The following is a 14,418-nucleotide window of genomic DNA, read 5'->3' as shown; positions in this document are numbered from 1 at the left end:
GATCAGATGGTTCAGGGCAGGGACTGGGAACGTTCAAGGGTGACCTCAAAAATTCCACCCCGGCCACTCTCCATCGCCACGCTCCACCGTGCAGCTGGCAAGGGACTTCTCGCAGCAGATGAAGGCACCTTGAGCTGGCGCGGTGGTGACGCCTCCACCGATGTGTTCCTAGCGCGATCTCGCTCTTTCCCTTCGCCCTTTTAAGAGATCGTGCGGCCGATGCTGATGCAGGAACAGAACAACACCGTTGTTTTTCTTAAGGTTGCGAAATCCAGCGGCTGTTGCAGAGTTGTCACGTGATCTTTAAGGTCCGCTTCACCGGTATTCCATCATCTGGCTTTCGTTCTTTCTTCCCCCTTGGTCTCCCTGCGTTCTACTCCAATTTATTTTTTTACTTTGCACACGTGTGTTTGGCACCACTGTGAAGAAGTCACAGTAGGCTGCAGTGCTTTGCAGTGTATAGTTATTTTGCCGTGCCAGGAGCAGGGATCGAACGTATGCGTTCGTGCTCGAGTGATGTGACTGCAAGGCCATCGAATTCCACCATGCCCTGGCACATACTGAGTAGGAAGTGGATGTCCTTATTTTTGGTTTGGCATCCCCCCAATCCAGACCACTGGTCACCGTGCACCCCCCCCCCCGCCCAATGCAGAGAGATCACAAGTCCACACCTATTGTCAATTCGGTGTTAGTAAGGCATTTATTTCATGTTGTGTTTTAGTGTGTTTTGTCATCACAATATGGTGATAATGTTCCCGGCAGACAGAAATATCTCCTGCACGTTATCCATGCTGCAGCCTCTAGCGCTTATCCCTCATTGCGATTCCGTGCGTTGGCACGATTTGTACGGCGATTCAATTCAAGATTTTGGTATTTTGATATCGTACATTAGTCAAATGAACCGAATACGTAAGGTTATATAAATCAGATTATGTCCTTACGCAATTCGATACTTTTGTAGTGTGCAAAAAAACGTGTTATAACGACGGAATGTGTGCGTTATTACACCCATAACGATGCTGTTTGGGCATTATTGCTGAGATCCTGCGTCCAAGCCCTGAGTGGGGTTGTCTCTGTCTCCACTACAGTTATTTTGCTGTGCCTTTTTACGCCTGATGAAGGAAGCTTGTGTTGCCTCCGAAACGTCGTGATTTAATTGATTTATTTTCATTTGTTATTATTTTATCTTTATTATTTTTTACCTACGTGGCTTCACCGAAAAAACCTAAGAGTATGAATCCTTGCAGTCACGAAAGCTTCAAATCTAGAATTGTCTCTGTCTGTATATATATTCAGGGGTTCATATTGGCTCTGACAGCCACTGAGCTGGCATCAATTGAGTTTGAATCTGGGATTCAGCCATGAGTGGATTGCATGGGAGGTACTCAATTGTAGCAAATGTTTTGATCTCACAACAACAACAACAAAAAACCCACGACAGTAAATTGCGTTCCTCGCTTAATGCATCTCATTTCAACTCCCGAGTAATAAGATTTGCGCTTTGATGGGCGCATGGCAAATGCTCTGAAGGTAAATATCCCCGTCACAGAAGTCTCGTCGTGACGCCAAGGCGTGACGACCTATACGACTCGCCGCAAGAATTCCACACGGGGCGAGAAATCATCATCATCACAATGACAGCAGTGCCAAAGGCACAACGGCAGTATAAATTGGGGGGGGGGACCCCCCAAAATCTTGAGCCGGTGCTGTCTTTATCAAAGCAGCGGGGGCCGTGGCAAACAGAACACACCTGCTTCGTTTTCAAGACCTCTCTAACATAGCCCGCAACTCCCCCCCCTCCACTTCCCCTCACCACGCACCTCCCCGTCCCTTGATCATTCAGCCAGCAGTAATAAGCAACAGCTGGCACATACCCCAACAATGTCTTAAGAATAACATGGCCAGCTCTGCCGATGAGCGATCTTTGCCCCGTCTATGTGCGTTTGATGCGTGGTGCGTCTGCCCTGGCCTCTTTCTCCGCCGTGTTCTGGCATGTCTCTGTGTTTTGTACTTTTCTTCTTGTTTTTACAGGGTGTGTGTATGGTTTCCATTCCGTCTATTGTCTGTTTGTCGGGAGTGGTAGTGTCGTGGTTTGCACGCTGCGCCAGGAACCCGGCGGCCCAAGTTCGATTCCCGCTCACACCCACCAACACTCGTGACGATTATCTGAACCGGTCCTGGGCCTCCCCGAGGTCGACTCGGCCTCAAATGAGTATCTCGCACAATGTGCAAACGTTGCCACTGGGAAGACAAAGGCGGCTGGGCGTGGTGCTGCCCACCTACCCGCTTGTGTGCCGGGCCAGCCTTCATAGGTGGTACTGGCTAACAGCACTTGCCCCAACAGTCTGTCTATCGATGTGTCTGCGTGCCTATCATTTGGCCTCTGCTGTATGTGCCTGCTCTGTTGGCCTGTCATTGTACAAGTGTGTGTCCATCAGTTTTGTCAGACTGAGTTCAATTGCGCTTCCTGGATCAATAACATCAGCCTGCTTGGTTGAAATGTTTCACAGTAGCGTAGTTTCACGATGTTGGATCTCTAAGGATATTGGTAATCATTCCTGTAATCCCGTAGTGGCTCTTTACTTGAGCATAGCATGTCAGTAACACATAAATAATTTGTCCTACTTTCTTTATTGGGGAGAAACACTCATACTATACCGCGGTGTCAGATGTACTTTGAGCGAACAGACGTATTCATCCACGCTGGGATGATGGTGACAGTGAAATGACTCCTTCCATAAATCAGCAAAGCTTTCTCAGAGTAGCGATAATTACCTTCAAAATGACAACCATGTATATTATCCTGATGTTTTTGAAATTGTTGTGGAACTACGTGGTAGTTGTCAGGGCAAGACTGGTCCCTGCCATAGAGATGTGGAATTTCCACAACCGCTTCGGAAAACCATGAATGTAGATGAACGGTGCCCTTTCGGTCAGTAGATTTCGGCGCCTTTCTGACACGTCTACTGTTTTTCATTTCAACCGCGGGCCATTGCGTCGTCGTCGTCCTTAACCAAACCACCTCTACTCGCTTTGCCAGCGCGCAAATCGTAGCGCGATCCGAGGTCCCAGCCTTTTGGCGGCGCGTCACAGTTTCCGCCTCTCTGCAGCGCCGTGTAAGGCAAGCGGCGGCAAGGATTCCGCGCTCGGGCCCTCCCAATCGCTCGTCCGCAAACAGGTGTCTGTGGACGGTTTTTTGGCAGTACATTAATCTTGTGCTCAAAAGCAGCTGGAGAATGTTTTGGGGCCTGTAATGGGCCGCTGGAGAGGGCTGCGGACACAGAACGGTGGGGTGAAAATGAAAGAAAAACGTATCTTCTTGGTTCTTTCGGTAAAGTCACGTAGAAGGGAAATAATGAAACAATAAAAATAAAACATAATAAAATACAATTTTCACGACGTTTCGGCCACAACGCTAGCAGCCGTCCTCAGGTGAAGAACAGGTTTGTCGGAAAGACAGACGCTGTCTTTCCGACAGACCTGTTTTTCACCTGTCTTTCCGACAGACCTGTTCTTCACCTGCGGACGGCTGCTTGCGTTGTGGCCGAAACGTCGTGAGAATTGTATTTTATTATGTTTTATTTTTATTATTTCCCTTCTACGTGACTTTACCGAAAGAACCAAGAAGATGAATCCCTGCAGTCACGAAACCTTTAAATCGAAAAGGAAAACGTATCGTCGATATCATCAGCTGACACAGTCATCGTCATTTTTTGTTGTCTTCAAAGTGCTTGCCACAAATGAACCACAATACCTTGCCGATCTTGTCAAGGAGCATAAACCATCACACGAGCTGCGGTCACCCTCGCAGCAGCAGCAGCAGCGGCTTTTGGCTGGCCATCGAACAGAGACGGTTACCGCATCGCGCGCTTTCAGATGCGCTTCTGCGGCCGTCTGGAACGCTCTTCCTTCCGATATTAGGAAGCCACTGGAGCTATGCACTTTTAAATTTTGATTGAAAACTAATTTCTTTAGAACTGCTTTTTGTGTTTAGTTTGTTGTCCTTTCCCTGCGCCTCTGATTAGCACAGTTGGCTACATAGGGTACAAAATAATTTCAAGATACGTACTGATTGGACTACATTGGTTCAATCAACTAATGTTCCATCTGCCTAATCTGGCCTTACCACTCAGGTTTTGCCTGTTGAATAATTTCGAGCAGGTTACCTGCCACGTGTCCCCATGTCCTTGTCCCTCACCCTGTCCCATCTCGTTTCCCCACGTTGCTTCTGAGAAGTTGCATTTCACCCGCTTATATCCTACTCATCTCTTTGCCGCTAAGTTTTTACTGCTACATTTGGCGTTTGGTGCAGCAGTGTGGGTTGTGGTAGTTGGTGGTGGTTGGGTGGGTAGGGGTGGTTGATGCTCGGTGGTGGTGGTTGGATGGGCTGTGGTTTGGTAGTGTTGGATGGGTGGGTTATGTTTGGTGGTAGGTGGTCGTGTTATGTTGGTTGTGGTTGTAGTGGTTGTATATGGTGTGTGGTGGTTGGATGGGCTGTGGTTTGGTAGTGGTGGATGGGTGGGTTATGTTTAGTGGTAGGTGGTCGTGTTATGTTGGTTGTGGTTTGCGGTGGTAGTAAATGGTGGCGGTAAGATGGGTTGTGGTTTGTGCCGCTGGATGGCGGTGGTTGGAGTTGGCGGTGATTGGTGGCAGTGGTTATGTGAGTTGTTGGGGGTGACGGTTTGTAGTGGTAATTTGCTGGGTTGTGGTTGTTGGCAGTATGTGGTGGTGGTGTTGGTTGGGTGGGGTGATGTGTAAATTGGCACAGGCCAGGCGTGTTTTGTTCTTTCGTGTTTTCCGGACTTTCCCTGGGACTCTGCTGCTGTTGCTCCTGCATCTCTCGGCGACTGTCGCTGTCCGAACTGGTCGCTGTTTCGTCTCTGTGTCGGCCGTGTCCCTCTGCCGTTGAGTGCTCGCGTCGTTTTTTTATTTTTTTATTTCCCTCTGACTCTTCCCATACATTCATCTGTCATTGCGAGTCGCTTTGGGACGCCGTGGCATTTGATTTACGAACATAAATCCTTGACTTCTATGTTAACAATGTAGGAGATTGCTCTACAACGCAGTACGTTCTATATGGAGCCTGTTTTTCACTGTCGTCTCCTCTCTATTCCATGATTCGATGTCTGCTTGACCAAAATTGCTACAAATGCACGTTTCCATCAACCTGGGAATCGCACGCTTTTCGTTAAGGTTTTAAACAACAAACGTTCGCTTTGCGCCCCTTCCCTCTTAAGAGCAAAGTATTGTGTGTATTGCATGTGTAGTGTTCAATTAATTTATTTTACTGGTTTTTCGACATTGATTGCTAGGTGTGGTGATAATTAATACAAGTGCGATGGCTGCATGAATCTGGGGGGCTCACAACAGCCGAGTCGCACCTTGGAGATGTTGGGTTCAAATCCGGGTTACAAGTCAGGCAAGTTGCTTGCTCTCAGACTAGTAATCAATGTCTGCACATGTAAAAAAAACTTTATTTAATTGTGTTTACACAGAATTTGGATACAATCCAGGTGTGGACACTTAAACGTTGAATCAATTGCCATGCGATGATCGCTGTTTGCAGGGGATATAAAACTTGTGCTAACTAGAGTGACAAAACTAACTCGCGTGTAAAACGAATTGACCAACCGGTGTTGCTCGAACTCTGAAGGTCGTGAGTGCATGTTGATCTGAGGTCAACCCAACCGTCATCCCTCCGGGGTCGACAAGACGAAGCGCCCCGTGTCTCTCGGCGGGATTTCAATCGTCCTGCAGTGGAAGACTGTCCCTCGCCACGTGAACGTGGAATGGTCGTTATTGGCTCACGACCATTGGCGTCACACGCAATGAAACGCATCGTTAGCCCGGCCCCAAGCCCTGCTTGGTCCGGAGCCAGATTGAGGTGTCTCGTGAGACCAGTGCATCTCGGCACGGCAAAACGTCCAGTGGGAAAAACCACCCGTGCCGGCTCGGCTCGGATGTGCAGTTGAAAAAGGGCTGAGAGGCAATGGAGGAACTCCATTACGTGAGCGTCACATTAACACCACTGGTTCAGTGGCACCAGCAGAGAAGAGCATCGCCCTGCTTCCCCGTTTGGGCAGGGAGACTCTGGGACCACCTTGACTTGTAATAATAATAATAATAGTTCAATTTATAACGCGCGCAAATTTGCGGACGTAATGGCCGCAACTCAGAGGCGCGGAGCCGAGCTCAGAGTCGCTCGAAAGCACGTGGTTATAGAGGTGAGTATTTTAAGTCTCTCTTGAAGGAGGCGATTGAGGTGATGCTGCGAATGTGTAGAGGGGTGATGGCGTTCCAGACTGTTGGGGCTGCCACCGAGAAGCGGCGCATAGACGTGACCATCCTGGATCTTGGTATCAAGAGGAGGTCGTGAGTCGCGCTGCGCAGGCATCTGCCGTGTGCTGCGCTGGAAGTTGTCAATAATGAAGAAAGGTACGTCGGGCAGGCGGATATGAAGGCATTGTGGCAGAGGCAGGCGATCTTGTATGTGACCCTACTGGCGATGGGCAGCCAGTTGAGAGCGTGGAGACTGGCTAGTGAGTCGACTTGTGAACTTTGTCAACGTCATCGCTAAAAGCCACCGCCACCCCCTCCGCCACCCCTCCACCACCCCCGCCTCCCCTCCTCGCCACCCCGCCGCACCGTGATCTCCAGGTCGCGCCCGCAAGCACCACAGCTGCCGGCGTCAAGGACAAGAAGTCGCTGCCTCCGGCGCTGCCCAAGCCGCACGCGGTGCCGGCTCACTCGCTTGTGCCGCGCTTCTACTTCCCGCACGGCCGCCCGGCGCCCAACGGCCCCACGTCGGACCAGATGATCGAGCGGGTGGAGGAGTCGTTCACGCCTTACCCGGACGAGCGCGCCGACATTCATCAGATGGCCACCGTGGCCAAGGTGCGTGGGCTCTTTATCTGTGACCTGTGCGTGTGTGTATGTTGAATTTCTTTCGTGCCGTACGTTGCCAAGTACACGTTAGGGGGGGAGTGCGTCTGACGATTCGGTCTGTGTGCGTGTGTGTGCGCGTGTGTGCGCGTGTGCGTGTGTGCGTGTGTGCGCTTTTGTGCGCGTGTGTGCGCGTGTGCGTGTGTGCGCGTGTGCGTGTGTGCGCTTGTGTGCGCGTGTGTGTCCGTGTGTGCGTGTGTCTGGGGTTAGTGAAGGCGGGGAGCATATAAAATATCAACGATTGATTTTTGCCGCACTGCCCCCTGCTGACCATCGCATTGCCCCGCAGTAGCCTACAGCAACCTGCTGTGCATGATGGGCGCCCATCCGAGCACTGTTTGGTCTCAATGCTGCTTAGCTTCCGAGATCTCATGGGTTTGTGTGCATTCCGATCAGCATTAGTCGTTTTGAAGTCATTATTATCGACAACATCAGCATCATTGGCATCAGCAAAATCGACATCAGCAGCCGTTTTGTAATATCATCTGCAGGGTCATTGTCATCAATAGCAGTGGCGACATCATGAGCAGAATTGTTTTAGCAGCAGCTTTGTTAGCAACAGCATCATCGTTAACATTAATAACAACTGAAGTAACATCAGCAACAACAGCATTAATTTTAAGACCATTATTTTTATTAGTTCGCTTGTTTACCCAGGAGAGCCTCGCTAAGTCTCATGACCGTTTGTCAGAAGGTCCCTGCCAAGTTTTCGCAGTGGGGGGTGATCTTCGGCATGTAGATGATTCCTATTTTTATCTTCATCAATCAATCAACCCACGATTTGCAACGCACGCCATGTTCGGCAAAACACTGAGACGCGGATGGCACAGAGAACATTTCGAACTGAATGAAACTGTTACAGAAGAGAAAATAAATGTTTTTCGGCGATAGTCACGCTTGAGCGGGCTTCAGTCGACAGAGACCACTTCAGGTCACGGGGGCTGCAGATAAGCGGCTCCGTTCTGCCGAAGCCGAGTGTATCTCGCACACGGCAGGCGGTCCGACACTGGCTGAGCGTAGGTTCCGGGACGGTACACACAGGGCAGATGGCGTCGCTCTGCTCGGTTGGTTCACCACCGGTTGTTCAGCTTCCGCTGAACGAAGGCCTCCCCACTCATTTGCCATCGCGCGCAATCCTGCCACGGGATCATCCGTCACACGCCTGCACATGAAACTGGTATCATCGCTTCATCTCTGCTGAGAAGCTGTTTGGTAAATTAAATGAGTACCCATTTCTGGAAAGTGCTATGAAGAAAGGGCTATTTGCCCAAAACGTCGCCTGCTTTTTTTCTTTTCTTTTTTTAAGGCATTGTTATTGTTGAATGTGAGCTTTGTTGTTGGTTGAATGTGTTGAGTTTTGTTTTTGTAATTGTGCTTGTGCACGTCTGCCAATGAAGCGTCACCAAATGCATTGATTTAATTGCGGTAAATTTCGATTTAAAGCTTTCGTGACTGCAGGGATTCATCTTCTTGGTTCTTTCGGTAAAGTCACGACAGACCTGGTCTTTCGGTAAAGTCCCGACAGACCTGGTCTTCACCCGAGGACGGCTGCTTGCGTTGTGGCCGAAACGTCGTGAGAATTATTTTATATGTTTAATTTTTATTATTTTATTATTTCCCTTCTACGTGACTTTACCGAAAGAACCAAGAAGATTAATTGTGGTAAGTCGAACCTTGTTTCGCCTGCCGATTTAATCGCCCACGTCGTAGGAATATGGAAACTTCACCATCGGCCCAGCGAGATGGGAAACGCTCCACGTCCATTTTTGCATCCAAGCACTTTGGATGCTTGCCCTGGAATTGATGGCCTAAGCCAGGGCTCTTTAGCTGCCCGCCACAGACGGATGTAGCCCACGAAGGCACGTGGAGTGGCCCGACCGAGCTTTGGCCCACCGAAAAGTAATGTTTGCCAAGATATAAAAAAATATGCGGCTTAGTGAGACAAAAGAGAGATTAACAAGAGATAGAGATGAGAAACCTGGAGACAAGAAGTGCAGATCGGTGGTGGCACACACAGGCCCGACAACGTGACGGGGCGATGTTAAACTAAACTGAATTATTCACAATTTTTTCTTTTACCAGGTAAATGATAGCTCAATGAAGGGGCTTAGCAGGTGGAAAATTATAGCAGCCAAATACTCTAAACGGACGTTGTTTCTAAATGTGGAGGGAAAAACCGGAGGACCCAGAGAAAAATCCATGCCACCACAGGGAGAGAGAGACATGCAAATTCCAAATATACAGCAGGCATCAGGGTCGGGATCGAACCCACGACCTCCTGTATACCAGGCGAGGGAGGTAACATCTCACCACTGTGGTGCCCAGCATCTGCGCACGTGGAAAATGACATCACGTGGTCCGCCAGCACACGATAATTTCGTTGAGTGGCTCGCCAGAAGGTATAGTTAAAATAATCGTGCTCTAAGCTTACATTAACTTGTATCACATTTCTCCTTGCCATACGGCCAGTGCAGTTTTACCCGAGTTTCCGGCCCAAAGACCTGGAGCCCGTTGCCGGCACATTTTCGGTATCCATCCTTGAGTCTGAGCCAGTTTTCCAACAGACTTAAAACGGTGTTGTTGTTCCAAAGAGCTTACTCTGTGCAATCCGTGACGAACTGTACTTGTGAGAGTGCGCAAAAGCAAATGTTCAGACTTACTCTTTTCCAGCGAGGTCAGAGTTTTTACGAACATCGTGGATGTCCTCTCGGGCGTTTTCCTTCCGTTGTGCCCTTCTCTGTTGCTAGTCTCGACCACTGGACGCTGTTCCACATAGCAACCCGTCCTGCCCAATCCCGCTTGCTTTTCTGTCCGCGCAGGCCTGTGGCTGCCCTGTTTACTGGAAGTCGGCGTTGTTCCATGCGGCGAGCGGGGAGCGAACGGGTTTCGTGTCCGTGCACACCTTTGTGGCCATGTGGAGAAAGTGAGTATGTGTATGGGGGTGTGCGTTTCTTTGTGTGACCGATCCCTCACCATGTGCGGAGCGGTGGTGTAGCAGTTAGCGTGTTGCGCTACGAACCCGGCGACCCGACTTCGATGCCCGCTCACGGCCAACGCCAGTCTCGATTATTTGAACCGGTCCTGGGCCTCCCCTAGGTCGACTCAGCCTAAAATTTATACCTGGTTTGATGTATAAACATCGCCACTGGGGAGACAAAGGTGGCTGGGCGTGGTGTTGGCCACCCCCCACCCCCTTGTGTGCTGTGCCGGCTTTCATAGGTGCTCGCTAACAGCACTTGCCCCAAAAGTCTGTTCCAGGCTATACAGGGGGACATTTGTCTTTGTGTGCGACCAGTCCTCGCCATAGGAATATGGAATTTACACCACCTGCTCAACGGCCACCAATGTAGTCAAGCGCTGTCGCAATGCCCATTCGATGTTCAAGAATACTGAGACCCACTACAGCTTTCCTGGACTATACATTTTAGTAAAATTGTACTTGTAACAAAACGAACGGTGCCCGGCAATGACGACGTTGATAATTTTTGTGTCGACGATTGACGACCGTGATAATTTAGACAGCCCCTCGTTGTGATTGTGACGATGATTTCGCCGGCGTGCCACCCACTCCCCGCGGTGCCGCAGGCTCTTGCGAACTTGCCACGACGACTCGGCCAAGTTTGTGGCTCTGCTCGCGCGTCCCGGCTGCAGTTACCTGGTGCAGGAGGACTTCATCCCCTTGCTGCAGGTGAGGAGGAACGAGCGGTCCGTGCTCTTCGTCTGTTTGACGAAGATCAGCGAAGACGATTCGGTATTATTGTTCTGGTCGCGTTAGGCATCCGTCGTTAACTCCGGTTGGCAATGCACGGCGACCTGGTTGTCCGACGCACCGAGAAGTTGATATCAGCACCCCCCCGCCCTCCAAAGATATTGCGGTGTCCTTCCCCATCTACTCAACCGCACGGACACTCATTCATCCATTGACCCACTCACTCTTCCACACACTCACGCTCCCATTCATTTTTTCACTGACCCGCACCTCCGATTAGCACGGTTGGCTAAGTATGGTGCGAAAGAAGTTCAACATACACACACACACCCGCTCGCTCGCTCAAACACCCGCTCACCCACTCGCTCATCCACTCACTCAGCCACTCGCTGATTCACTCACTCACCCACCCAACCCCACTCACCCTTTCGCACACCCTTGCAATGACTGGCCCATCTATGTGGAGTTCTCTGCCGGTCACTGTCTGTGAGTTGTCACCAATTCTGAACCAGTTCTGCAGCAGCAGCAGCAGCCTCAAGTGGGAAATGTTCCGTGAAGTTGACAGGACATAGCCATGTCGTGATAGCGTTCATGCATTCAGAATGGCACGAATATCCTCTGTCCATACTTGCCACATCGCAATACAAAGCACAATACAACGTGTGAGTGTCATCAGTATCGGTGGTGGAACGTTTTCTTGTCATTAGTATCAGTGTCGGTATCGGCATGATTGGTATGTGGTCTTCCTCGTCGGCGTCATCGTTTGTGCCATCTCGTTTCATTCGTTTCAGAATCTCTAGAATCGGTGTTGTCAGAGCAATTTGCGGCGTTTTGAGCCTGGTGGGCCGAGTTTGACTTTTGGCTCCGGCTAAGTCAGTGGCGTGTGAAATCTGAACCTCTCCTTGACAACCCACCCACCCCCCCAACCCGCCCACTCAACCCACATCCCCACTAACCCACCCCTCCACTAACCCCCTCCCACTAAGCCACCCCCCACTAAGGTACCCCCCACTAACCCACCCCCCCACTAACCCACCTCTCTAACCCCCTCCCACTAAGCCACCCCCCACTAACCCACCCCTCCACTAACCCACCCCCCACTAACGCACCCCCCACTAACCCACCCACCCAACCCACCCCCCACTAACTCCCCCCCCACTAACCCACCCCTCTAACCCCCTCCCACTAAGCCACCCCCCACTAACCCACCCCTCCACTAACCAACCCCTCCACTAACCCACCCCCCACTAACGCACCCCCCACTAACCCACCCACCCAACCCACCCCCCACTAACTCCCCCCCCACTAACCCACCCCTCTAACCCCCTCCCACTAAGCCACCCCCCACTAACCCACCCCTCCACTAACCAACCCCTCCACTAACCCACCCCCCACTAACGCACCCCCCACTAACCCACCCACCCAACCCACCCCCCACTAACTCCCCCCCCACTAACCCACCCCTCTAACCCCCTCTCACTAAGCCACCCCCCACTAACGCACCCCTCCACTAACCAACCCCTCCACTAACCCACCCCCCACTAACGCACCCCCCATTAACCCCCCCCCACTAACCCCCCCCCCCCCACTAACCCACCCAACCCACCCCCCACTAACCCACCCACGTGACCCACCCAACCCACCCCCCACTAACCCAGCCACCAACCCACCCCCCACTAACCCACCCATCCAACCCACCCCCCACTAACCCACCCACGTGACCCACCCAACCCACCCCCCACTAACCCAGCCACCAACCCACCCCCCACTAACCCACCCATCCAACCCACCCCCCACTAACCCACCCATCCAACCCACCCCCCACTAACCCACCCATCCAACCCACCCCCCACTAACCCACCCATCCAACCCACCCCCCACTAACCCAGCCACCAACCCACCCACTACTAACCCACCGATCCAACCCACCCCCCACTAACCCACCCACCCACCCTTGCCAGCTCACACTGACCAGTTTGGTGAAGTATGGTCAAGCAGCCCCCATAACCATTTTGATGTGGGGACAGCTGGAGACGCGTTCCAGCAGTGGATTGGTAGGGGGGTGGGGATGCCAATGATTATTTTATTATTATGATTATGATGAGTCTCAGTGAGTGCTCATATAGCTAAATAAAGACCATTGCTTAAAATAACTTTATCTTATCCGTTACACAGTTCACATTCTTGTTAATGCAGCTTAACATCTCCTCGAATAACGTGTTCTTCTACATATTTCCTTTTCTTTGTGTGTTCCTATATACATTTCTATATTTTATGTGCGCTCGAAAAACACACTAGCATGCTGTTTCTCCATGCGCTCGGGTTAACGTCCACACAGTAAACTTAACCAATTTTGCAATTATCCAAACATCCTCAAAATAATCTTGAGACTTCAGTGAGGTTTCCATGAGCAACAAAATTAAATTGTTACAAATGCAAATGTTAACACTCATCCAGCAGTGGATTTACAGAGGGCTGTGAAGACATGTAAGTGATTGTGCTTGCAGCGTTAGTGTATGAATGGATCTGTAAATGATCATCATCCTCGTCAGCCATGGCCAATCCACTGCTGGGTGAAGGCCAACCCAAGCCGCCGCCACCTGGCACGATCCTGCAATGTAACAATCCACCTAATCTCTCGCACGCTCCGTCTCCCCAGTGGATGTCCTCGCGGGTGTGTTCCATTTCCTCGTCGATTATACATGGCACGAAAGTTAACGGAACCCAATTATCCTGCGGGAAAATAATCATTTTCTTCCCAATAATTTATCCACAAAATCTTATCGTATCTCGCACAACAACAATGCCACAAGCCGCCAAGTAAGGATGTTTTTCGGTCATCCAATTTGGCCCAGATAGTTGCCGCTCAAGTTGGCGGCAACGCATCTCCGATGACTACGGCAAGGGTGGCCCTCGTCTCTTGAGTCACAACCAAACTCAAACTATGAACACATTTTTTTTACTTGACCAGGTAAGGTCCACTCAACTCTGTAGCTCTTTTTCAGAAGCGACCTAGCCATCACAAATGATAGCTCAACGAAATGGCTCATCACGTGGAAATGTATAGCCGCCAAATACTCTAAACGCGTGACTTTGATTCTAAACGTGGAGGGAAAAACCGGAGGAACCGGAAAAAAAAATCCACGTGACCACGAGGAGAACATGTAAACTCCAAATATACAGGCGTCAAGATCGGGTTTGAACCCGCGACTTTCTGCCTACCAGGCGAGGTAGTTAACATCTCGCCACCGTGGCGAACACAGGGCTTTGCTACGACATTTCGCTTGTAGTTACAACTAAGCATCATCAGGCAGTTGCTAATTGTGACAGCTTCATTAATTGCCCGTGTCGGGTGGAGGAGGGTGTATGACACACATCTAGCTCGTGTGGCCTGACCGAACAGTCAATCGTGAATCGTAGAGAGCGCTGCTTAATCGCGTGTAAGCACACGCGTGCACACGCGCGCATCTCGATTGGAATTCGAACGCGACCGTCCCTCTCTAGGTCACGCGGAACGAGCGTCACGATCAGCAGGCGTGTGCAGCTCGTGACCGCTTAGTGTGTGTTTAAACAGAGGCGGCGCATGGCTGTCGCTGGCCTCGGCGTCATTTCTCCGTGGTAGCCCGCACCGTCCGGAACGTCGTCATCCCCGCTGCAAATTTCGATTCAAAGCTTTCGTGACTGCAGGGATTCATCTTCTTGGTTCTTTCAGTAAAGTCACGTAGAAGGGAAATAATAAAATAATAAAAATTAAACAAAATAAAATT

General features: G+C 50.6%; 1 protein-coding gene across 3 annotated transcripts in view; it reads left to right on the top strand.

Moving 5' to 3' along the window:
• LOC144947015 (serine/threonine-protein phosphatase 2A regulatory subunit B'' subunit beta-like) overlaps positions 1-14,418 on the top strand; it is an 85,487-nt gene that overhangs the window by 50,461 nt on the left and 20,608 nt on the right. For all 3 annotated transcript variants that reach the window (XM_078876137.1, XM_078876136.1, XM_078876138.1), the window contains 3 exons: positions 6,658-6,894; positions 9,762-9,865; positions 10,528-10,630. In XM_078876137.1, the coding sequence (XP_078732263.1) occupies positions 6,658-6,894; positions 9,762-9,865; positions 10,528-10,630 (444 nt within the window). The remainder of the gene's footprint in view (positions 1-6,657; positions 6,895-9,761; positions 9,866-10,527; positions 10,631-14,418) is intronic.

Source organism: Lampetra fluviatilis, chromosome 43, assembly GCF_964198595.1.
Source record: "Lampetra fluviatilis chromosome 43, kcLamFluv1.1, whole genome shotgun sequence".
NCBI lineage: Eukaryota > Metazoa > Chordata > Hyperoartia > Petromyzontiformes > Petromyzontidae > Lampetra > Lampetra fluviatilis.
The sequence above is the reverse complement of the archived record's forward strand: the minus strand, read 5'-3'. Positions and strand labels throughout refer to the sequence as shown.